The sequence below is a fragment of the Macrobrachium nipponense genome, chromosome 6 (genome assembly GCF_015104395.2).
Source record: "Macrobrachium nipponense isolate FS-2020 chromosome 6, ASM1510439v2, whole genome shotgun sequence".
NCBI classification, from domain to species: domain Eukaryota; kingdom Metazoa; phylum Arthropoda; class Malacostraca; order Decapoda; family Palaemonidae; genus Macrobrachium; species Macrobrachium nipponense.
In genome coordinates this window covers 112,957,442-112,984,900 of record NC_061108.1, presented here as the reverse complement: position 1 = coordinate 112,984,900, position 27,459 = coordinate 112,957,442, and the positions used below count along the sequence as shown (strand labels likewise).

The 27,459-nt window shown below is 38.9% G+C and overlaps 1 protein-coding gene across 2 annotated transcripts in view; it reads right to left on the bottom strand.

The window, feature by feature from the left end:
- Positions 1-26,952, bottom strand: part of LOC135216904 (SUMO-activating enzyme subunit 2-like) — a 79,916-nt gene extending 52,964 nt beyond the window's left edge. Inside the window, exons 1-3 of one of the 2 annotated variants that reach the window (XM_064252443.1) lie at positions 26,737-26,952; positions 10,509-10,663; positions 7,494-7,647 (exon numbers count right to left, since the gene is read on the bottom strand). In XM_064252443.1, the coding sequence (XP_064108513.1) occupies positions 7,494-7,647; positions 10,509-10,663; positions 26,737-26,880 (453 nt within the window). In that variant the 5' untranslated portion in view covers positions 26,881-26,952. Of the gene's footprint in view, positions 1-7,493; positions 7,648-10,508; positions 10,664-19,079; positions 19,099-26,736 lie in introns of those variants that run through there. The other variant, XM_064252444.1, reaches the window with a different exon arrangement.
- Between the last annotated feature and the right edge of the window lie 507 nt (positions 26,953-27,459).

Sequence of the window (27,459 nt, the reverse complement as noted above, 5' to 3'; positions counted from 1 at the left end):
TACATAGCTAAGACTCCGTCGTCCCCGACAGAAATTCAAATTTCGCGCCACTCGCTACAGGTAGGTCAGGTGATCTACCTGCCTGCCCTGGGCGGCAGGACTAGGAACCATCCCCGTTTTCTATCATATTTTCTCTCTTCCACCTGTCTCCTGCGGGGAGGCTGGGTGGGCCTTTAATTGTATATATCTGCCAGGTAAGTATGTATGAAACTTTATTGTATAATAACAATATCATTTTCATACAATCCACTTACCTGTCAGATATATACATAGCTGATTGGCACCCTTCGGTGGAGGGTAAGAGACAGCTACTATATGGAATAGACGGGTAAACAACATATGTTGTAGGTATAAATAAAACCTTGGTTCCTACCTGATAGGTGGTAGACTTCGTGGGTGTTTGCCCAGTAGTCTGCATCACCTCAAGAAACTTTAGCGAGATATATGATCTATGGCCAAGAGTTCTTGTGGGTCTGCCGATGGGGTCTTATCCGCTTACTCGGCAGAGCCTAAAAGGACTTTGTCAATGGGTGCTGATCCACTTATATGACAATACACCTTATGAAGGAGCACACAACCAATCCCGACCACCTGATCCTAACCATATGTTAGAACTAAGGATTGTTCCGAGTTATCCCCGAACTCGTCACAACAACCGTAACTCAAAACCACTACGCACACATACATAATTTTCCAAAAAAAAAATTATACTCATCTAATTGGATATGACAACATTCTCTTACTGAACAACATAGACGGCCGCCCGTGCTAAACCAAGTCCTCCATTGTTCGAAGAGACTCCAGACCATATCCAAAAAGAAGAAAAGTATATACATTTAAGGATTGGTGTCGGCTCCCGTACCCAGAATCGTATCCGCCGATACGAAAGGACCTAGAGAAAAACACTTCTCATATGTCACACGAACGTCTTTCAAGTAATGAGATGCAAATACTGAGTTGCATCTCCAAAATGTCGTATCTATGATGTTTTTAAGCGACATATTCTTATGAAACGAGAGAGACGTCGCTACAGCTCTCACTTCATGAGCTTTAACTCTCAACAGTTGTAACTGTTCGTCAGGACAGAACCTTATGAGCAGTCTGTAATGACGTTTCTCACAAAGAATGCCAGCGCATTCTTGGACATCAGTCTTGTGGGGTCTTTTACCGCGCACCAAAGACCTTGTCTAGAGCCTCCCATCTGATGCTTTCTCTGAAGGTAGAACTTCAGAGCTCTAACAGGGCATAGAGACCTTTCTGCTTCTCTGCCTACGGAGACTGGACATGCCTTTGACTTCGAATGACTTAGGCCAGGGATTCGTGGTATTCTCGTTTTTAGCTAAAAACAGGGTCTTAAACGAGCAAATAGCTGAGTCTCCCTTGAATCCGACTTTATCCTGCAGAGCATGTAATTCACTAATTCTCTTTGCCGTAGCTAAAGATAATAGGAATAGGCATTTTCTGGTGATGTCTCTAAACGATGCCAGATGAGGAGGTTCGAATCTTTCCGATGACAGAAAACTTGAGGACTACGTCTAGGTTCCAGTTCGGAGGTACTGGTTCCTTCGACTTTGAAGTCTCAAAAGACCTTATGAGTCGTGGAGATCTTTATTATCTGCCAGATCCAATCCTCTATTCCTGAATACAGCCGAGAGCATACTTCTGTATCCTTTTATTGTGGATACGGCTAGATGAGATTTCTCTCTCAGGAATAGCAGGAAAAGTCAGCAATTTCCGCTATAGAGGTAGTGGAGGAGGACAACTTCTTGGATCTACACCACCTTCTAAACACCTCCCACTTCGATTGGTATACTTTCGTAGTGGAGGTTCTGCGTGCTCTCGCGATCGCGCTTGCCACTTCGCGAGAAAAAGCCTCTCGCTCTGACAAGTCTTTCGATAGTCGAAAGGCAGTCAGAGCGAGAGCGGGGAGGTTTTGATGGTACCTCTTGAAGTGTGGTTGTCTGAGAAGATCTGTCCTTCTTGGTAGGGATCTTGGAAGTCTACGATCCACTCTACCACCACCTCCGTGAACCAATCCTGGGCAGGCCAAAAGGGGGCTATTAACGTCATCCTCGTCTCCTTTGACGCCACAAACTTTTTCATTACTAATCCCAGGATTTTGAATGGGGGAAAAGCATATACGTCTACTCGAGACCAATTTAGCAGGAAGGCGTTCTACCATAAGTGCTCTTGGATCTTCCACGACCGAGCAAAAGACTGGCAGCCTTTTGGAAATGAATGTTGCGAAGAGATCCACATGAGGAGTCCCCCACAGAGACCAGAGATCGAGACACACTTCCTCGTGTAGGGTCCACTCTGTATGAAGGACCTGGTTCCTCCTGCTGAGTCTGTCCGCCCTCACATTCTTTACTCCCTGTACGAACCTTGTCAGCAGGGAGATGTTCCTGTGGGACGTCCAAAGCAATAGGTCTCTCGTCAGTTCGTAAAGGAACGAGGAGTGAGTCCCCCCCTGTTTTCGAATGTAGGCAAGTGCGGTGGTGTTGTCCACGTTTACTTGCACTACTTTGTTCGACACCAGAGGTTCTAGACTCTTCAAAGCCAGATGCACGGCGAAGAGCTCTTTGCAGTTTATGTGCCAAGTCACCTGTGCTGGTTCCCAGGTGCCTGACACCTCTTCTGAGCCTAATGTCGCTCCCCAACCTTTCTCCGATGCGTCGGAGTACAACACTAGGTCTGGGTTCTGTGTTTTTAGAGAGATCCCTTTGTTCTCTTGCAGAGGGGGCAACCACCACTCCAGGTGTGATTTTATCTCCACTGGAATGGGAAAAACGTCCGAAAGCTGTCCGGTTTTCCAGCTCCAAGACTTCTTGAGGAAGAATTGAAGCGACGTAAATGCAGTCTTCCTAGTGGGAAGAACTGTTCTAGCGAGGAAAGGGTCCCTAGAAGGCTCAACCATTCCCTCGCCGACGTATGTTCCTTCCCTAAGAAGAGAGAGACTATCCGCAAACCTTTTGCGATTCTCTCTTGCGGAAGGAAATACTCGAAAACCCCGAGAATCCATCCGAATCCCCAGATAGACTAGGTCCTGTCTGGGGATCAGCTGAGACTTCTCGAGGTTCACGGAGGCAATACCCAACGCTTTGATCAAATCTAGCGTTAACTTTAGGTCCTCCAAGCACTGTCTCTCTGATCTGGCCCTGATGAGCCAGTCGTCCAGATACAGAGAGATATTTACTCCTTTGAGGTGAAGAAACCTCGCCACATTCTTCATCAGGCTTGTGAAGACCTGAGGAGCTGTGGACAGGCCGAAACACAAGGCTCTGAACTGAAAGATCCTTCCCCCCGTCATGAAACGGAGGTACTTCTTCGATGAAGGGTGGATCGGGACGTGAAAGTAGGCGTCCTGGAGATCTAGAGACACCATCCAATCTCCTTGTCGTAATGACGCTAGGACTGAAGCAGAAGTCTCCATGGAGAACTTCTCCTTCTGAAACAAATTTGTTCAGAGAGCTGACGTCCAGTACTGGTCTCCAGCCTCCCGAGGCTTTCGCAACCAGAAAAAGGCGATTGTAAAACCCCGGGGAGTTTTGATCCAGTACTAGTTCTATCGCTCTCTTGTCCCACATTTGTTCCACCATCGATCGAAGAGTATCCCTCAGCACAGGATCCTTGTACTTGGCTGATAGTCCCTTGGTATTGACGTTAGGGGAGGAGTGTTCAGGAAAGGGATTTACGATATCCCTTCCTTATGATAGCCAATGAAGACGCGTCTGCGTTTATCAGTGTCCAGGCTTCCACAAATCCCAGGAGCCTGGCACCTACTGGTGCTTGGAGGAGAGAATCTTCATTTTCCCTTTTTAAAGGGACGAAAGGCAGACCTACCTCTCTTCTCCGGAGCCTTCCTTCTTGCGGGAGGTCTGGAGGTCGGACCACCTCGAAAGGGCTGAACAGATGTACTAGGTCCTTTCTTGTCCGATGCAGAAACAGGTTTCTTCTTTCTTGCTGACTGCGTCAGAAGATCCTGAGTCGCCTTCTCAGTTAAAGAATGCGCAATGTCCTTCACTAACTGAGAAGGGACAAAAAGTCAGATAGAGGCGAATACAGTAGAGCTGCCCTCTGAGCGTGTGAGACTGCCTTGGTTAAGAAGGCCCCATATACAGTCCTCTTCTTTAGAAGACCTGCTCCAAATAATGATGAGATTTCAAAAGAGCCATCCTGTACCGCTTTGTCAATACAAGACAATATGCATAACAGGGCTTCAGGTTCGATTCCTTCCGAATCATGGGCTTTCTTGGACATCACCCCAAGGGACCAATCTAAGAAGTTGAAGACTTCCAATACATGAGAGTCCCTTGAGGAGATGGTCCAGTTCAGAAATTCCCCACGTAATTCGTGCCGAATTGAGACCTTGTCGACGTGAAGCGTCAACTAAGGTCGAAAAATCTGCTTCCGATGTAGAAAAGGGAGACAAATACCCATATTCTCTCCCGTCTGATACCAAATGCCTCTTTTTTCAACCAGCTAATCTTGCTGGAGGCATGCAGAAGGAACTGTTCTCACTAAGTCTTTCTTAGACTTCATCCATGAGTCTAAGGATTGTAAGGCCCTCTTCATCGAAATGGTGGGCTTCATTTTGAGAAAAGACGAAGGCTTCTTCGTCTTAGCACTTGAAAAGAGAGAGCGCGGAGAAGGAGGAGCGGCAGGAGTCAACTCGTCTCCATACTCCTCAAGAAGCAAGGTAGTCAAAACCTTATAGTTAGACAGTCCTTCTCTTCCCTGATATTCATCATCCGAGTTTTCTTCCAACTCGGGATCTACACGAGTCTCTGCTCTCCTTTCCGTACGTTCCTCTTCTGGAGGAGACAAAACTCCTAATAGGAGAGGGGCTAAGGGAATGATAATCTTTCCTCTTTCCCGCTTTAATAGTCTTGGAAGGCGCCACAAGCTCAGGCTTCTCTTGAAAATTAGAAGACGCTTCCCGCTTGTATGACGCTTCCCGTTCGCCAAGCGTCCTGGCTGACGTCTCTCGCTTACTTGTCTGCTGACGTCTTGATGACGCTTCGCGCCTGGAAGACGCTCCGCTCTCCAAAGGCGTCCTACTTGGCGTTCAACAATATTGGTCGGAGCGTCACGTCTATGATCCGATTTCAATGACGCTTCACGTCTAAAAGACGTCTTACGTCTCTCTGGCGTTACGAAACTTTCGTAAGCCACCGTTCTCGTTCTCGAACTCGAAGCTTCTGTAAGACGTTTAGCAGCTTCACGTCTGCATGACGCTTCTCGTTGAGCAGGTGAGAGAGGACGAGACTTCTTAATTGGAAGCGTCACGTCCTTCCGACGAGGCGCTAAAACTCCCACTAGAGAGGACAGTTGCTCTTGAACTGCCATAATTATCCTCCTTGACGCTTCTCCCACGTCCACTGCATGACGCCTTTCGTCATCACTCGGGGAGAAGAAGGAAAGGGTACTTCTGCGTACTCGTCAGGTGACGCTGACGCACCTTCGCTTTCTTAACAGAAGAAGGAGCGTCATCTGAGAAGCGCTCTGGGCTAGAATCTATTTCAGGTTCTTTCATATGACGCTTCAGCGGTCTCGACAAGTTCGACTCCTTCCACCCTCGTTTAGGTGAGGGAGAGGGAGAGGACGAGGACGAAAACACTCACGAAGGACGCTTTTCTATAGCGCCCTTGAGCCGCCTGCCACGAAGCAGAGCTAGCTGAAGGGACGTCTGACCGTTGGGGATTCCCCACGACCTCCTTAAGGCTTTCGACTTTCCTTCTCCTCTGGGCATGGGAGCTTGGAAGAGGTCTATGCCTGGGAGCGTCGCAGGGACGATCAAACGCCCCCTCCACAACACTGGGAGAACTCACTTCACTGTAATGCTCACTTTCACTAGCCTACCTTGGAAGTCAGCCATCTTGGACTTCATGTCTCTAATTGTAGCTTTCAGATTGGCGATTTCCGAGGCCGAATCCGAAAGAGCACTCTGAGTAATGAGATACATAGGGAGAATCTACATCAGTAGGATTAGAATTATCCGTGAAAGGCTCAATAGGCCTTGAACTCACACCTTTCAGACGTCTAACCCTATCCCTCTCTAACTTCTTCAAATAAGAAGTCAAAGTCTTCCACTCTTCTGCATTTAATCCCTCGCATTCCTTACAAGTATTATTAGCAGAACACTGAAACCCCCTACATTTACGGCATACAGTGTGAGGATCAACCGAAGCTTTCGGTATCCTCACCCTGCAGCCTACATTCACACACATTCTCACACTCACATTGGAATCAGACATACTGAGAAAAATCCAAAAGAGTTATTCCAAAAACAGTCCACAGTAGCGAATGCCAAAACACGATCCAGATACGTCACCAAAAAGCCGAGAAACGATGATCAAAGGATGAAATATGAATCTAAGTCAGGAGGTAATAGCAACAATGTTGATACCACCGGCGACAGAGAAAATATGATAGAAAACGGGGATGGTTCCTAGTCCTGCCGCCCAGGGCAGGCAGGTAGATCACCTGACCTACCTGTAGCGAGTGGCGCGAAATTTGAATTTCTGTCGGGGACGACGGAGGTCTTAGCTATGTATATATCTGACAGGTAAGTGGATTGTATGAAAACTATAAATTCCATCAGAGATATTCTGAAAGATCAGCTTTTAATGGGAAAATATTAAAATTTCCTTGACAGTGCTTCTTTAGAAGTTAGCTATTTGACAAAGTTAACAAAGCCAAAGGTTTTGAGAAGTTTTTCAAGGAACCTATTTCCAAGGCTTTTCTTTCACTGCCAACTAAAATTATATTGAGTTACACGGACTCCATCCTCCATATACATATAGGGAATGCAGCTGATATATTTCCTCAGTAGTGATGACCTTCATAAACTTGGTTTGTGTGTTTGTTTAGAGTTTTTACATTGCATAGAGCTAGGGGTTATTCAGCAATGGGACTAACAGATTTACATGACTTCTGAACCACGTCGAGAGTGAACATTTATTACCAGAAATATAATCTCTCACCCATCAGTGAAATGCCTGAGAATCGAACTCACGGCTACCGAGGTGGCACACCAACACCATACCGATCACTCTACTGAGGTGCCTTTCATAAACTTTGTAAATGACAGTAAGAGCAACGAATAAAATAAAAAAGAAATGAAGAGCACACTGACAGTGAGAGAATCAATAACAACTGAATGCCACAAACATGTACACCAATCTTTACAACAGCTAACTCATTACAATTAGGTAGGCACTTATTTATACATGTAAAATTGCATCAAATACTCTGATGAATTTGTAATCTATATGAATGCCAAGGCATGAAGGTCAAACATTTTGAAAGCAAAAAAAATTCCAATTCCTAAGTACAAAGCTAAAAAACGTCTGAGTAACTATTTCTACTCTAGTAACAAGCACAACTACCACCTACAAATCCCTATTTATGCCTTTCATTTCTAGAGAAGTATCATTTTCAACAACTGCACTGACCTGTTTACAAAAACCATAGTAAAGCAACTAACATACCGTAACCTGACCAAGATATCCAGCTGTTCCACTTTCCACTAAAGGGACATCAGCAGCAAGGCACATACGATTAACATGGTTTCTTGCTGCTCTGTTATCAAGAGCATTCATCACCAGAGTGAACTTCTGGTAAAAGGGGACACCATAAGTAGGCCTGGAAAGAGAAAATGTGAAGTATAGATAAAAATGTACTTGCCACCTTAGCATACTATATAAATACAGTACAGTATGCTATATACAAAACTCTTGCCTTCATCAGATTTCTAAAAAATGCATGCTACTCTTGAAACATCTTGAAAACTATTTTATCCCAGCTTTAATCATTATTCACCGATTGGAAAATGGGGGCGTGGAGGCAATTAAGGGACCCTTCACCCACTAAACAAAAACTACCATTTGTTTTACAACATACAAGCACAATTGAAACAGAAACATGGGCTATTTTATTGGGTGTATCATTAAGACATCCCACCATATAACAGAGGTAATCCGTCCACCATTCAGAACCTGTTATTGTTACTCATATGACAATATATATCCATTAAGTGTTAAACACAAGTCTATTCATAGAAGACCTGTGCAACCTGAACATGTCAATAGCAACATCTCATACCTTAAATAAAGCAGCAGCCTCCCTATTAAACTGTAATTATTATACAGAATTGTACATATGCAAATCTATCAAGTATCTTTAAAAGAAACATTGTTCAGTTGCAAATATTTTCACAAAATGAAACCGAGCACAGATGCCCACTAAACTAGATACCAAATACAGGCAGTCCCCCGGGTTATGACGGGTTCGGCTTACGATATTCCGAGGTTAAGGCGCTTTTCAATTATATTCATCAGAAATTATTTCCAAGGTTATGACGCATGTTCCAGGGTTATGATGTCTACAACACTGATCTGGCAGATAAAATATGACACCAAAAATGCAAAATAATCAATATTTGAAGTTTTTTTTTTATGAAAAATGCAATAAGAATGCAGTTTACATAGTTTTCAATGCACCCTAAGCATTAAAGTAAGGTTTTCTTAGGATTTGTGACGATGTTCCGGCTTGCGACCCATCTCAAGAACTGACCCCCCATCGTAACCCGGGGACTGCCTGTACCGAGGAATAATGATAGTAATGATAGATATAGGCAATCGCCGGTTATAGAAGGTCTCGGTTAATGGCGATCCGTTTCTATGTTATGGCACCATAACATACCTAACAGAGATGCCATTCAACCAAACTTGGTGCCATAAACACCATAACTTGCCAAGTTTTGGTTAATAGCGGTTTTCGGTTATCAGCACCTCACTGAGAACGGAACCCTTGCCGATAACCGGGGACTGTGTATGTATGTACAGTGATGCTCAAATCTCATGCGACATACTCCATAGGATTTCGTTCAAAATTCGCTAACTGGCAACCCAGCATGCTCCATATTTATCTATTATTTCAATGTGGAAATGCGATTATTGCATACAATATAGACATAATATGTTTCATAAGAGTGAAATCTGTCATATATGTCAAAACTGTAAGAAAATGTCACGTGTAGCAAATTTCAGAAAAAACTCTTTCGAAACATTTTCAAAACTTTCGTTCACACATCGCTGAAGCATTTGACCAAAATGAAGTCGTCATCAAGCAACAGTTCAAATGTTAAATAAAAAAAAAAGGAAAAAAAATTGTCATAACAGTTATAATGCTTCCAAAGCCAACATAAAATTTGAAATAGACCTATTTGATTGCTTTTACACCTCAATGCTGAAAAAATGTAATTATGTATATACAACAGTAGAATACACCCACCGATATCAATGTGTGAGGGGAGCATGTGTGACGTATCATTAGTGTCGGTGCAACAACAACCACCCGGTGTAACATAAGTAGGTCTAAACTGAGTAGCGACAATGAAATTATCTTGAAAACACTATATGTGTTAGAGGAATATTTGGATTTTCATACATAATTAATTATTATAATTCTTAAATATTTAAAAAATAATGGCATACGAGCCAATATCTGCCTATGCAATATATTTTGTCAAAGCCAAGATATTGTTCCTAGGCCTAGGTGTTAGATTATTTTTACTTTACAATTAACAGTCACATCTCTCTATTAACAATTTCTGGCCAGAAAGCAAATGAGGTTATCTACACATTCTTGTTCTTCAAGTTACTTTATGAAAGTATCAATTATACACCAAAAGCGAGGAGAAGGACTTTTCGATTAATAGTCACCTTCTCCATATAATCAAAATCATCATCTTTTACTCCTCTAAGAACAGGTAGCCTAATCTCTACAAATAAATACATTAGTAACATTACATCTCATAAGGCTTAGATTATTCTTTTAGGCTTATAAATCATTTTGCATATAGGCAGCTTAAACGCAGCCTAAAACTTCAACATTCAAAGAAACTGGTTGTAATTCCTATTCCTATTGTATTCATCAAAAAACAGATAATCTCTACAAATAAATTAATTAAAAACAGATTATATCTCAGAAGGCTGAGATTATTTTTTTAGGCCTATAAAACATTTTGCAGCATACAGGCAGCTTGAACACAGCCAAAAGCTTCAACATTCAAAGAAAACTTTTTAATTCATATGCCTACGTTGAAAATGTTGTTATGACTGTTGAGGTTAATTAGGTCTACTGTCAATATGCAGCAGACGTAGTTATGTTGACCAGTCTGAGGAGCATGTAAAGTGTGCTTTCATTGATGGCACAGCTAACCTTATCACACCACACCTTAAACTTAGCAGCGTGAACAGGGAAAATCAGTTCAAATCACACAAATTACGAATTATACCAATGCATAAAAGGAATCATATAACCATAAGGAAAATGGGGCTAACTGTGAATTCACAAACTTTTTGACATGTATGACATTAGAGAAAAAAGTATAAAACTATTTGGCAACATCACGTTGAGTCTGAGAATCTGGAAGATACAAAAAGAATCATGTCGCACGAGATTTGAGCACCACTGTATGTGTATAACATTTTGCTGCTTACTTCGTTATTGAGTCATGATATGCAACTATGTTGGCCTGGGGGTTGAAACGTAAAGCAGATTCTCGTGCTACCTCAGATTTGCTGCGCCCAACATGTTGTTTTTGGAACAAGAACTGTCGATTCAGATTGCTGACATCAATGGTATCTAAATCAATCTGTGGAGATGGAAACAAGAACAAATTAAATGATAATTTATGAATAAAATATATTTCTTTAATAAGTAACTCCTCAACTTACCATATTACATCTAAGCTACATCACTGTGATGGGTTTTTGCTAGTATACTTTTCAGATAACAAGACATTTAGTGGATTACCTCCAAATGGTATGTGGAGTAAATTTTAATTTAGTATAGAAATTACACAGAATTACTGATAGCATAGGATATCTTGAATGTTTTAAATGTAGTCTACTTTATTACTTATAAAGCAATACCAACAAAACACCTGACCAGTTGATGAGCTGTTAATGACAAGAGTATCCACTAAAGATAAACTGGAATGACTAGGGCCTACATCCTTGACTGGATGACCAAGTGATGTTCTTTGCACAGCTGTTTTCATACTTTTATACCAGAGGTTAACAATAACATATTCAAAATAGGTAAAAAAAATAATAAATAAATAAATTGTAATTTCCTTTATTCCATAAATAAAAACATACTTTTAATATGCCTTATCTATGGTAGTTGAGGTTAAAATGAAAATAAATTTCTTATTTAAATAAGTTATACACTAATTACACATACATTTTTCCAACCACCTGGGAACCACATTACAATAATCTTGACCGATTACCAATATAACCAAAGCCTAGCCATAGGGTATTAGTTTACATGCAACCCATAATTACCTACATTTTTGTTATAGTTTTGGGTACTACCACATTAGGCCTAATTTCAACATTTTTCTTCTTTGATATCAATTGCAGTTATAGTTACAGAGATATTTATGGGATACAGTATTTATGTTGTATGTTTACATATAGTAACAACATATTTATTGACAACTTTTCAAGTTGTTAAGTTTGTCCATCTTTTCAGTAATGACAATATGAAAAGTCAACAACAAATGTTTTGTCAAACATTTTCCTTACTTAACCCTCTTACGCCGAAGCGGTAAATAAAAAATTGTCTCCCGTGTGCCGGAGGGGTTTCAGAGTGAGCGCAGAAGCGGAAAAAATATATTTTTTTTTAAATCACAGCGCGCTTAGTTTTCAAGATTAAGAGTTCATTTTTGGCTCTCTTTTTTGTCATTGCCTGAAGTTTAGTATGCAACCATCAGAAATGAAAAAAATTATCATTATCATATATAAATAATGCGATATATGATAGCGCAAAAACGAAATTTCATATATAATTGTATTCAAATCGCGCTGTGCGCAAAACGGTTAAAGGTAACAAGTTACTTTTTTTTCCTTGTAATGTACACTAAATTGCGATCATTTTGGTATATAACACATTGTAAAACGATAAAAGCAACAGAGAAAATATTATCACAAAATAATGCATGAATTCGTAGCGCGCGGACATAAACAAATATATTTTTCAAAAATTCACCATAAATCTAAATATTGTCCTAGAGACTTCCAATTTCTTTCAAAATGAAGACAAATGATTGAATATTACTATACTGTAAGAGTATTAGCTTACAATTGCAGTTTTCGACCATATCTGACGAGTTAAAAGTTGACCGAATGTCAAATTTTTTTATATATTTTTTTTATATGCAATTATTTCAGAAATAAGAAAAGCTACAACCTTCAAATATTTTTCGTTTTATTCTACATGAAATTGCGCACATTTTCATATATAAAACTCTATGAAATCCCTAATATGAAACGGAGCAAATATTCCGAGAATGTGACGTACGTATTTCGGAGATTTGTGGCGGAGAATCCGCACGCGGAGGGAAGGAAAGATTTTTTTTTAAATTCACCATAAATCTAAATATTTTGCTAGACTTCAAATTTGTTTCAAGATGAAGATAAATGACTGAATATTACTAGACTGTAAGAGTTTTAGCTTACAATTGCGTTTTTCGACCATTTCGGTAGTCAAAGTTGACCGAACGTGGTTTTTTTCTATTTATCGTGATTTATATGCAAATATTTCAAAAATGAGAAAAGCTACAACCTTCAATTATTTTTTGCGGTGTTTACATGAAATTGCGCACATTTTCATATATAAAACTTTATGTAACAGCTAATTTAAAATGGTGCAAACATAACCACAATCGCACGTATGATTTTTTCGGAAGAGTTACCACGCGGACGTAAAGAAAATGTTATTTTTTTCATAAATTCACCATAAATCGAAATATTGTGCTAGAGACTTCCAATTTGTTGCAAAATGAAGGCAAATGCTTGAATATTACTAGAATATAAGCGTTTTTAGCTTACAATTGCGTTTTTCGACAACTTCGGTAGAGTCAAAGTTGACCGAAGGTTGAAATTTTGGCAATTATCGTTATTTATATGAAAATATCTCAAAACTGATAAAAGCTACAACCATGGGTTATTTTTAGTTGTATTGTGCATGAAATTGCGCACATTTCCATATATAAAACTTTATATAACGGCTAATTTTAAAATGGTGCAAACATTACCACAATCGCATGTATGACTTTTTTCGGAAGAGTTACCGCGCGGACGTAAGGAAAAAGTTTTTTCATAAATTCACCATAAATCGAAATATTGTGCTAGAGACTTCCAATTAGTTGAAAAATTAAGGTAAATGATTGAATATTACTAGAATGTAAGCGTTTTAGATTACAATTGCGTTTTTCGACCATTTCGGTAGAGTCAAAGTTGACCGAAGGTTGAAATTTTGGCAATTATCATTATTTATATAAAAATATCTCAAAACTGATAAAAGCTACAATCATGAGTATTTTATTGTTGTATTCTACATAAAAATGTGCACATTTTCATATATAATACTTCATGTAACGGCTAATTTACAATGGTACAAAAATTATGTCAAAGTGACGAAATAATTTCCGAGATGTGTCACAGATACTTTTTAGTGTGGCAAGAAAGAAATTCGCGCTTGCGCGCCTGTGTAACGATAGTAAACAAAACAACACCTTGATCCGTGAACTCCCAGCATCCCCCAAGGCGCGTGATTCAAAAGTTTTAGGCTGGTATGCCTATAAGTATTTTTCCGCAAATTTTAAAAAAAACTTTTGTAAGTTTACATAAAATACGTCCAGTCGGCACACGGGAGACAAAAAATGTCGACGTAAAATACGTCCTGTCGGCGTAAGAGGGTTAATGACTCTGCCATATTTTTAGAAATGACAACAATAGTAATAATCAATGATAAATGTTTTGTCAAACAGTTTTCTTATTTAATGAATCATAGCATTCCCCATTTTCAAATCCTTGAATATGTCAGATACGGCATTTTCAATACATCATAAGGAGACTGTTTAATCATGAAACTGTTATGTTCTTTCACTAAATAAGAGTTGTCAACCAGAAATACTGCTTCCTTCTTTAAGCAAGTGCATCAACTGGTCTATTAAGAAAAGTGGGGAGGGGGGAGGGTGTCTATTACTAGTTCTGCAGGTAAGTATTAAAAAATTAATTTTAAATTGAAAATTAATTTGTTTCCTACTAACCTGCAGAACTAATATTTGCATGATTCCCAGCACTGAAAATTGGATGGTAGGATGCAATTATTGGCACTCAAACAGGCTTTGTTGTATAACCTAAAAATTCAAATGTATCCTGAAAGTGACTTACCAAAACTGACAATGCAGGCTTGCAATTTCTCAGAAATGCAGCTTGTCAGTTTTAGTGATTATGTCAGTCCGTCTGCCAAAGGTTGCTTATTAAGTTCTACCCGCAGTCAGACCACCACCCTCTCATGCTTTACCTCACAGACTGCAAGCTCAATCCCCGCGTCTTTGAGTTAAAGTAAGTGGTAATGACTGATATGTCATGAGAACTGGCAAGTATCAGACTTCCAAACACAGACATACAACCTCTCACCTCTCAGTCAGGTACTGGCAAGTATCAGACCTCCATTCACTGACATCTCGATCATGCAGCTTCTTACTCATTCTACACCAGCATACAAGTTGTATGATGAGACTGATTCACATAGCCTTCATGTCTCTAATCTTACATGAGAGCCAAACTCACCTGATCATACATACCTCTCTTATTCTAGATAGAAGGAACAGGAAGAGTGAATGATTAGGTTATCACACTGCCAGCAGCAACAATGGGACCAAGTTTTTACAGAATCATAATTATATCATACATCCCTTAAGTAATGCCTAGCAAAAACACTATTCGATCTCCATGTACCAGCATTTAAAACCAACGGCATTGAAGCATTTGGCCAAAATGACATAGAAGTAGAATAGCCCCAGACACTATGTGGACCTTAATCCCTAGAAGAAGAAAGCACATTCTGCCTACATATTTGACCGAGCCTCTGATATTACCTCTCTCAGCAAAAAGGACATCCCATTCTTGGTCTCTCAGCAAAAAGGACATCCCATTCTTGGTCTCTCAGCAAAAAGGACATCCCATTCTTGGTAAGTGGTCGTGAATTGTTATTTAAAGATACAAATAGAGATCTAGGTCTCTGCTCTCCTGATTTAACCCTATCCAAGTAGTACCTCAATGCCCTGACTGGACATAAATACCTGCCTGGCTCCTGACCACCAACAAATGCAGCTAATGAATGAATAACATATTCCCTTGGAAAAGATCTGGATTCAGTCTCCATTTTTGGCCTAAATTCTGGCAAATAAGAAACTACCAAATCTTCTCCCTTCATTGCCACAACTGATGAATGAGCATGAAGCTCACCAAAATAAAAATATAAAACTCTGTAATCACCAACAATAAGGTTTGAACAATGACTGTAAATCACAAAGTGAACTCACGAGTCTTCATTGCCTTGGACAGGAAGGGGGATGGAATGTTGGAAACACACAATGTTCTCAATCAACAACCCGTAACGATAGAATAAGACAAAAAATTTGAAATACCATAAATGGAAATGTAAGTTAATAGAGGTATTATACAATGTGAAAATACAATTATTTTGAGAATGTGGAGCAACGGGTGCTAACACTTCAAGTACTTCTTGCTAAGTAATATCAAGACGCAATTAGGGTATTTGCAGTGCAAGGGTGATGAGGTCTCTGATTGGTCGGAAGAATTGTGGGGGGTGAATGACGTTATTGAGGGGAATGATTTAACAAGTATGCGGAAACGACGCTGTTTTTTAAGAAAAAAAAAAAAAAAAAAAAAATGCAATACTGAGTAAAAAAAAAAAAACTATGAACAAGGTCTTGTAATGGATGGACAATATGGGAAATCAGAGAGGCCAGTTGAGGGGGTAATGTGAACTTTACAAGTAATGTTGGGTAGTCATAAAAAAGGGATTAGAAATAGCGCTAAAGGAACGTATTTCACGGAGCGACACGGCTGAGCCCAGAAATATTATATATATTACACAAATTGAGACATACTATTTAAGTATATATGATGAAATAGTTATAAGTCAGAGGTTATCGCAGGGAATAAGGAATGAAATGTTGTCAAGATTCAAGAAAATTCATTATCCTCATCATCACTGTCTATTTCTGAAAATGATAGTATTTTCATATTGGACCTGCTTTTGAAAATAAAAAGGAACCATAAAATAAAGTTTATTATACAACCTTAAGTCAGTTAACACAAGGTTAGCATAGTAACCTAACCAACTAACCTAGTAGTATGTCTCACCTGGCCGTGGGTGAAGCCCCTTAAAGGAAGAGTAACATAACGTTAGCATAGTAACCTAACCTAGAACAATGTGTTACCTGGCAGGGGGCGACGCCCTTTAAAGAAGACTAACGTACAGTAGTACCTCGAGATACGAAAGCCTCTACTTACGAAAAACTTGAGATACGAAAGCCAATGCGAAAAATTTTACAGCTCTACATACAAAAAGTTTTCAAGATACAAAAGGTTGTTGCTGTAAAGTCCCGAGATTCGCCCGGACCACAGAGAACAATTTTAAAACTCCCACGCCGCCAACTGAGTAAACTCGCCACCATCCTCCCGCTCTCCCATTGGTTCCTGATGCTAGTCACCCCATAAGGTCCTGCTCTCCTATTGGTCAGCATCTACCCCTTGTGCTTTAAGTATTCTATTGGTAAAAGGATGCTGTAAATTGAAAAACTTTTTCATGCAATACATTTAATAAAAACAAACATTAGGTAAAGATAGAATAAAGAATAGAAATGAATGGTTATTATACTGTTTGGTAGTTTCAGTAGTTGAAGAGAGATAATGAAAATTTATGGCTTAGTACTGTGTAAAGTGATTGCTTGTCGATCATTCGATACTCGTAAGTGCTGGATGTAAACAGACGTTTGGAAGCTTTTTTTAGTTTGTTTATTATAGTTAATGGTTACTTAATAATTATTTGAAATGAGTACATGCAATACATTTAATAAAAAAAATTGTGAATTGGATATAAAATATATTGCTGAGGGACATATGCTAAAGTCGTAATATATGCAGTAAAAATGGGGTTGAACATTACATGCAGTTGAATATTACTCAAGTATGTACAGTATTTTGCCTTTTTGGAGTCATATTTCTTCCGTCGGATCGGCGTTGTAACCCTAGAACATGTTTTAGGCCTGGAAATATAATTTACTGGGGTGTTTTTGGAGGGCTTGGAACGGAGTAGCCCTTTTACATGTAAAATGTGTTCCAAGATACGAAAAACTCATAATACGAAGGCCGCCTCAGAACGGATTAATTTCATATCTCGAGATACCACTGTATAGGTTAGCATACTAAGCTAACCAACTTATAGAACATGCTACCTGACCAGGGGGCAGACCCCCCCCTTAAAGGAAGACTAACGTATAGGTTAGCATACTAGCCTAACCAACCTAACCTAACAGAACGTGTTACCTGACCAGGAGGGTTCCACCCCCCTTAAAGGACGACTAACATATAAGTAAGCATGTTAACCTAACCTAACCTAGTACATGTTACCTGGCTGGGGGGAACCTAACCTAACCTAGTACAACATGTTATCTGGCCACCTGGACCCCCCCCTAAAGGAACACTAACATATAGGTTAGCAAACTAACCTAACAAACCAAACCTAACCTAGTAGAACCCGTTACCTGAACAGGGGCGGAGCGCCCTTAAAGGAAAAGTAAAATAAAGGTTAATATACTAATCCTTACTAATCCTAACACACCTAACCTAGGACAGAGACCGCCAGGAAATAAAGACGATAATTTACCAAAACAGAAATGTTTGTAAATGCATAAATTGAAATATGAATGTACATGTTCTAATACATTATTCCGTAAAATTTTAACAAGGAAATTGTTATGGGTGACCAATGTGCTCTAAAATTAACAAAAATAGACAAACAAGAATACGTAATAGAAAGAGAAAGGAGTGACTTGTGCAAATTGAAATGTTTGTAAATAAAAAAAATGAAATATAATATGAATATATAAATATTATATAAAACTAGTACAGTACAATTTTAACAGAAATTGTTATGGGTGAGCAATGCATTCTAATATGATAAAATGAAATTAGACATATGTGAATAATGGAAAGAGAAGGGAGTGACTTGTGTACAAGTCATGTAGAAATCTTGTATGAAATAGCCCCAGGCAACCTCCAATTTCACATCACTGGCACAAAGGTAACGAAACGTCCTAAAACCGGGTACTAGTCCCACCCCTTCGGCATTTTTCAGGGGCCTGCCCTCAACTGTAAGGTAATATTGCAAGATATATAGGGAAAAATTATGAAGCAAGAACATGTCAATGCACATATCAAACAAATACAATGAAAGCTTGAAATAATACAACACAATTATAAAGCAAATGCAAAAAGGGAATGAATGTTATTTAATGTATGAATCCCCCCCAATTTTTTGTTCGGTCCTATCGCAATGTAGGAGGTTAATATAGCAACCAACATGTTTGGTTAAATACATGTCCCCCCCCAACAAAATTCCCCCACCATTTTGCTCACTTAAAAGTCGGTGTCTGAAACAAAAGCTTCCCTATAACAAGACGCATGCACGGTAGCATTCGGCATCGTAATAGCGTAGTAGAAGTACGGTAAAACACCTCTGTGCGACCACTGATTGGAAAAAAAGACTACTTTTTCACTCAATATTTAATTGGTGAAACAACATACAATTCAATATTTAAGCATACCATTCAAAAGATTGAAGTTTCGTCAACGAAATAAGATGTATGAAACCCCCACATGAAATAAAATAAGCATATAAAATCTTCATAAAATATGTGTTCAAAGCAGTTTTTAAATACGATATGGGATGTGATGGTTATGAGTGCAATTCGGTTCTGCAATCGGGACCACGTCCTTCCCAGTGCTCATTTGAACAATATTTGCATATATATATATATATATATGTAATGCTTACTGATATTACTACTCAAGATTGTAGTTGTAATCAGCTCAATAAAACAACATTTTGTTGCCTATACTAGTGAAAGTATGAGACATCTTATTCCCAGGGTCATGTTTTGAACTGAAATGCATTTTTACCTTGTAATTAGTGGATTAATCCTTACTGCCATCACAACTGAAACTCCATAGTGCTTATTTGATTGTAGGGCGAGGTGGGGTGGTACCGTTCATGGGGAAACAACGTACACGTGCTCCTGACAAAAAACTATCGGCTGTATTGTGACGCCATTCCATTTGAGGAAGAAGAGCATCAACAACAACTCCGCCATTTGCTTTCGCCAATCCGGCCGCATCTCTGTTTACCAGGTAAGAAAATCAAATGTTTGCATGTTCATTGTAATTTTTCGGGGTTCTAATATAGTGTATAGTGTGCCATGACCACAAATATGGAGTGATTCATTTGATAGTAGATTTAATGCTGAAAATAGTCACATTTAGGCTTACTTGAGGGAAATAAAGATCAGCCTTTTAAAATTTTTGCCATGAAGTGGCATCAAGAAAATCAAGCATGGCATGGGAAAAAACCATACAGCCAAATTTTTCAAGTGCCAGTGAAACTGAAATACTTGGAATAACAAGTTGAAAAGTGATTGTACAATTGAAATAAGATAAGGATAAGCCGCACGTGAAACAGTGAATGATAAACAAGTAAAAGTGTGTGTTTTGGAAGGGTAAAGTTCTGGGTTATTTTTATCAGTATTTTTATGCTCTACCATTGTTGATATGCCATGTAAATGTGCAACAACCAACAGACATTTGCATGGTGTTTGAAATTGATTATATGAGATAGCCTAATTTTATTTTATATAAAAAAAAATAGTTTGGGGGAACACCAGATGGATGAAAGGTGTTACCCCCACATTTATTTTTTAATTTTTTCCTAACTTTTCAATTATTTGGCAAACCCTAATGGAATTTACTCTCTTCCAGAATTCACCAACACTCGTCCATCATGCCAAGGAAATATGTGCGCACCAGTATGAAACAGCTGATGAGGCGTTGCAGGGGCACAGGAATCAGAGAAGCCACCACACAGAACTTTGCGGTAGAAGTTTCTCAGAATCCTTCCACTGTTGGAGAGGAGCTACCAACTTTGGCCCAGGACTTGGAGGTATCTCCAACTCCACCACCCAAGCAGAGGCAGTGCACCTGCAATGCCAGCTCAATCCCCAAAACTAGTGATCCTTCCTGCAGCACCCCAAGACCTTCAACCTCTTCCAGCAGTGGCAACATCTCTGAGGTCACCCCAGAAAGTGTCCGGCCTTACCCTATGGCTCCTCCTCGTCCTTATGAAAAAGGTTCCGTACCTGCATTCTCACCGAGAATGAATAAGTCATCTCTAATCTGCAAACCAAGGATAAAGAGAAGGCGGCAAAGGAAAAGAAGATGATGGGAAAAGGGAAGAAAGGCAAACTGAAAAGGCGGGCTGTCCCTAAACTCCTAGACAGTGATGAGGAGGATGACCCAGCAGTGCCACTCATGCTGGATGATTCCTCTGAATATTCCAGTGAGCAGGAGGACATGGAAGCAGATGGGCCTTATCCCTTTGCAGTAAAGGAATCAAAGGTGAAGGACTTCAAATAGCCAGCCTAAGATAAAAGAGAATTTCCATTTTTCATAGAGCATATTGAACTAAAGTAAATTATATTTAGGCTATTGTTAGTCTATTTCTCCCCCAAAAATACTTTTCTTTATAAATTTTTAGGTCAATAGGCTACTATTTTCACTTTTTTTTTTTTTCCAGGCTGGAACATTAAGGAAGGGAAATATGAGATGTCCTTCCTCCACATGAAGTCTTTGTTTCCCAAGGACACTTTCTCGTTCCCACCAGTTGAAGATGTTGAAAATGTGAAGGTTGTTCAGTGTAAGGGTATCCTAACCATTGTGAAAGGCTGCACCCAGAGGCAGGCAACCCTAATAAAGATCTCCCCTCCACTGAACTCTTCAATATGCAGTAGGGTAGGATGTAAATAATCTGTAGAAAGTATGTACGTATATATTTTATTATCTATTTGTGTACAATAAAAGTAAATTTGTATTAGATTTCTTTCATTTCATTAACACATCCATTTAAAGTAATCTTAGGTATTTAAAACCACTTCACACCATTAGCATACAATTATGGGTAGGTTAAAAAATCTTAATATGGTGTTCCCCTCTACCCTGTACGGTGTTACCCAAACATGGGAAAACTCTGTACGAAGTAAATTTTTTTTTTTTTTAATCTACAATCTGTATTTGCCATTATTTTTAACAATTCACATGGATACCATAGATGACCCATTTCTTGAAGTTTAATTTGGACATAGTAATACACTTTACTCAATCTGGCTGAAACCTGATTTTTGCCAAATATTTTCCCACTAATGGTACGGTATTACCCCAACTCACCCTAATTATAGACATTTTATTCTTAATTCACTCCAAATTCCACTTAAAATATGTGAGAGTTTGTTTACAGCAAAGCCATAGCGGGAATAATTTTTCAGTCTTGTATATCTGGCAGCCAGAATCCACGAGCAGCAGATTACAATTTAGTGAACTGTTTATGAAAAAAGATTTGTATTTTTTGCTTACACTTTTCATTTATTTAAGTCTATATTACTATTTTCACTTTTTTTTTTTTTAATAATTGTATGGCTGAAACATATGTAAACTATAATGTGTGCTATCTAAATATCATAGTAATGCAATAATGATAAAATTGCCCTAATATTTATGTATAGGGTAATGCATCGCTGTGTGGGCACTTGCACGGACCAATGAGCCACTTTTTCACTTGATATTTAACGGGTGAAACTAAAATGTTATTGTTATAATACAATAAAGTTTGTTCATACTTACCTGGCAGATATATACAGTGGACCCCCCGTATTCGCGCTCTCCAGATTCGCGGACTCACACATTCGCGGATTTCTCTGGGGAACGTTTCCCTGCATTATTCGCGGAAAATTCGCGCATTCGCGGTATTTTTCTATGATAAATATCCACAAATTCCTGGTTTTTTTGATGAATTTCATCATAAAATGCACTTTTTGTGATAAAACTATTAAAAAAACCAAGTATGAAAATTTTTAGTGGGTTTTTCTTGACTTTTAACTAACAAAATAGGCTGTTTTTAGCATTTTCATAGGGGTTCCAAACATTCGCGGATTCTAACTATTCACGGGGGGGTCTGGTACGCATCCCCCGCGAATACGGGGGGACCACTGTATAATTGAAGTGCCCACCCACCTCCCCTCAGGAGACAGTGGCATTAAAAATATGAATAGAAAATGGGAATGGTTCCTGATATCCGCCTCCCAGCGGCGGGAATGGGTACTACCACCTGGCCGCCCACTGCGTGTGCCGCGAGTTTTGAAATTCTGTCAGACGTCAGAGAATATGGCTATATATATATCTGCCAGGTAAGTATGAACAAACTTTATTGTATTATAACAATAACATTTTGTTCATGAAACTTACCTGTCAGATATATATATACTATAGCTGAATCCCACCTTTGGAGGGTGGGAAGAGACAGAATAGGATTTTAGGAAACAAATCTATGTAGATGATAAACATCTTGGTTCCTTACCTGTAAGTATGAAACTTTTTATTCCCGGGGTCATGGTTTGAACTGAATTCATTCTTACCTTGTAATCGGTGGTTTTTATCCTTACTGCCATCACAACTGAAACTCCACAGTGCTTATTTGATTGTTATTATACACATTTTGGTCTCAATTCACTCCACATTGCACTTTAAACAAGTTGCTGTTCCTGGTTCCTAAGCGCGCACGCCACAAACACAGTTACGAACAGCAGACGACGAAACTGCAAAGTTTTATTACCCAAATTGTTTACTTTACTCGTTTAGCTCAAATTTACTTTATTTAAAAATTTTAACCCACTCAGCACTGGGACGTACACGTGTACGTCTTTTACGGTACAGTAATAAAAGACCGGGACGTACGCGTGTACGTCTTTTATCCCTCCTCGAAAAGCAAAGCGTTTTCTTCAGCTTGGATGGTTTCCCGACACAGTATTGTGTACGAGAGAGGTGCTGAAGCTCCACCCACAATTCATTCTAACCAATGAGCGTCCGATAGACGTCATGACGTCATTTTCATATGGGATATTAGGAGGGGTACTGGCCAACATATGCCAGTGCGCCTCAGGCTATTATCTGGGAAGGATGATTACGATTTTGTCCGTAAACCATGTAGATTTGAATTCTAAACCTTTTTCCCTTTTGATTGCAGTTATTTTATGCTTTTTCTTCAGTATCATGTCAGATAGTGTTTCAGAGTCAGGGTCTGAGTACCTGCCAAATCTATCAGATGATTATAGTGATAATTTCTTAGAGGTTGACAGTGACAAAGAGTGTTTGGAAGACATTGAACCTCTTGTCAATGAAGGCTGGCGGTTCATAACTGATCCATCTTGTGACTTGCGCCCAGACTCAGCCCCCCTGATTCACGGAGAGTGGTAATAGGATTCCTGCTTACACACCAGATTTCACCTGCTTACGTGATGCATTTTTTTTTTCCTTTTTTGTGGTGATGTAATTGACAAATTGTGAGAATGGATGAATGCTCGGGCAGAGTATTATACTTTCATTCAACAGGAAAGCGTAAGGTGAAAGGACTTCTATGGAGGCCTGTTACTCGTGATGAGATATGTTTTTTATAGCTTGCTGATGATAATGGGGGCGAATAAACTGCCCTATATGTATATACGTATTGGTCACGAGATGCTGTTGCTTTTATTATCATTATTATTATTATTACTATTATTGTTTTATTATTATTATTACCAGTGCCGTAAACATTCATTGATGTATACGCTGTTTCTGTATGAAACCTAGGAATAACTGTTTCAGTAAGAAAACTAGTACTGCTATTACCACTGCTACTATTTTACTACTTTTTCTGCTACTTTATTTCTATTACTTTACTACTATTTCTATTACTCTATAACAGTTCCTACTTCTGCAATTACTTTTTCCACTAAATATTCCTATTTTTTCCTATATTCTTACTATATTTTTTGTAATTTTTTGACAATGGGGTAAAAAATATTCATTGATATCCGTACACACAATGTTTTCACATAAGAATGTAAAGGAAAAATATGAATAGCATAAAATTTAGAGGGAGCCAGTAATGATTGATACTCGCGGTCGACAGGGAGTCTCATGCGGTATGCAAGCATTTGCAGCAATGCAGCAGGCCGGTGGCGAAGGGGTTCATTTAATTCAAGTATATTATCCCTTTTTTGCAACCAAATTACCCCGAAAAATTACAGATATTTCTAAAGTAGATACAATCAAATGTTTCTAACCTTTTCGTACATCTGGCTGCCGAAAACCATAGAGGAATGACTACGGGATAAATGGATTATATAAATTTTTTTTTTTTTTTTGCTTTTTTGTTTTAGCTAGCACTTTTCATTGAATTCAGTCTATATTAGTATTTTGAATTTCTTTAATACATAACCGTATGCCAGAAATAAATGTAACCTTTAATGTTTGCATGCTAAGAATGGCAAAATCATCGTTGCCACATTAGTGGAGGCTTCACACATACGCCGATTCATTATTATAAACTGTTTCCATGAATTCTAGTTGTCATAGTAATGCAATAATGATAAAATTGCTTTAACATTTATGTATATACACTTCCAATACATAGCCTAATTTCACCAATTTCAACGTTTTGTGTGTAATCTTATACCCAGTTTGTTTGGAGGGTCAACACATACCAAATGGCAACAGAGAGAGAGAGAGAGAGAGAGAGAGAGAGAGAGAGAGAGAGAGAGAAAGGAAGCAAAGGAATGAGAAGGAAAGGGGTGGCGGTGGAGGGGGGGGGGGGTGAAGAGGGTAGGTGGAGCTTTATCTGCGGGTTCGTATCCATTTCTGCATAATGGAGTTTTTGTCTCTTGGTACAGGGACAAGTGTCATTATTCTTTAAGATTAGTGATTCCCGATACCCTTATAAATTACGGCACTGGGTGTAATGCACCATAGCAAATTCTCGTTCTGATACGAGTGTTCGTTACAGAAATAGGTATTGCCCAAAAACGTGCTTGCTCTGTCTCTGAAACCCATAGTAGGTATGCTGTTTAGTTGTCAATCAAGTATTTTTTACAAGCTAGCTATTGAATAAATTTGTATTTTTCTCAATCAAAACATGGGCCCCTCGATGCTAACTTTCCTCTTTTAACAACTTTCTGGTCATTGCAAATTCGGCCCCATAATTTCTTATGGTGCGAAAACAGAAGCGCATCGACCGAAAACGATTGCGTCACACTACGGCGATAATCCGGCAGTAAAACATCTTCATATATCCAAAAAGTAAATAATAAAGATATATATGCGCATTACGATTATACCAATTACATGAAGAGCTGATAATCTGCATGAATAACTGGTAAATTGTTCTGCAAGAAAGTTTAGTAAAGCAATTACTTACAATAGGTACGAAAGTCAATATGTCGTGACGTCATAATACAGGACTTAAAAGAACGTTCTAAATTCAGAAAAATAATTACTTAAATTTGAGTCAGAGTCGAGTTACTTTTTCAATAACGAATATTTTCAAATTAATCATCATAAATATGTAAAATATTGATGTTTTACTACTTATTTAAAAATTATCCAAGAGCACGCTTCTCGTCATCTTCTACCCCAACAGCTGTTTACGCCTGGCTTGTTGTTGATGAGAAATCGTGTTTCGATTGTTTGTGATAAAAGTGGCTCCAGCGTCTGTGGGTACAAGTGTCGGTGTGCGGATTTATCACAGGAAATGGTTAGTTTATTGACACAAGCTACTCCGTAAACATCGAGATGGCGTCAATCTTCTAAATACCTCGAGTTGTAAGTAAAAATGTTTGAACGCGTTTTGGTGAGATTTGCACTACGTTTGAGACCGTTTTTCAGTACCTCTGTTTTAAATCTGTTTAAATCTTAAAATTTGGCCTTAATTTCTAACTTTGGGGAAAATACTTACTTCGAAAGGAGAGTAGAGGTCTTTAGCTCCGTTTCTCACCAACAACAAGTCGCGACTGATGCCCATCTCGGTGTCAGGACGCGTTATAATGTACTTTTTCGGAGGGTGGCTTGCATTGATGTAGGTGGCCTGCGTGGCCTGCTGTGATGATCTACCCTATCACAGGAAATGGTTAGTTTATTGATACAAGCGACTCCGTAAACATCGAGATGGCGTCAATCTTCTAAATATTTCGAGTTGTGAGTAAAACTTTTGAACACGTTTTGGTGAGATTTGAACTACGTTTGACACCGTTTTCACTACCCTCTGTTTAAATCTGAAAATTTGGCCTTAATTTCTAACTTTGGAGAAAATGCTTAATTCGAAAGGAGAGTAGAGGTCTTTAGCTCCGTTCTCACCAACAACAAGTCGCAACTGATGCCCATATCCGATGTCAGGACGCGTTATAATGTACTTTTTTTTGGGATTGTCCAAGTTGATCGTACATGGTCCACTCTGGACCCTACGGTTTTTTACCCTAAGGTGTTACCCAACAAACGTAGCCTAAGCCTATGTTGATACACGTCTGATCTAAACCATTGCCTATCAGATGCCAACGATAGCCTTGTCTTGGCTACCAACAACAACTTATACTGCTAAAGTTTATTTACAATAGCTACTATAGTACTACCTTAGTAATTCAATGTTACGTTAAAATCAAAACAAGGCGGGAAAGGCGTCCATTCGCCGAATTCTGTCACTTACCAGCTCAATATCCTCAAATCCTGATAGAACTAAGTTCTTCAATAGTTCACAGCCAATACCACCGGCGCCGACAACCAAAAGTTTGCATGATTTGACTGAATTGCGTAGATTTTCGTCAAAAATACCGGCAACACGAGCAGCCATGATTACGGTTGACTAAACGCTCTTGGCGGTCGCTTATTTTCCAAAACAACTTCGTCCCACTCGAAGTTCAGTTCTTCTTCTTTCTCTTCTGCAATGGTTTGTGATCTGCAGTAAGAGGAAAACGACAATGAAATCAAATACCAACACCACCCAACCCCCGGCAAACCATAACTCAACAATAGGTAAAAAGGAAAGGATAATCTTTTTTGCAATTGTGAATTACTACAAATTGCTGAACAAAAAAGATTAATGGAGAGAGGCGGAACTGAAATTACTTGCCAGCCAATATAGTAGGTACTACATATAAAATATAAAAATTGAAGATGAAGAGAGCTTCGCTGAATTTATAAAATTCAATCATTCGGGACTCAAATGTGTATAAAAGATGAAAATTACTTTATGAAACCTGTAACATTATAGCCAAGATGTCACCATCATCAGAATCCATGCTTATTCGTAGAGGCTATCCTGTCTAACCATATTTGCAGCTTCTGGATGGTCCCATTTATTAATAAGCTTCAATTTTAGTTTTCTTAAATATCTTTCATTCATGGCACATAAATACATACACAAACAGCT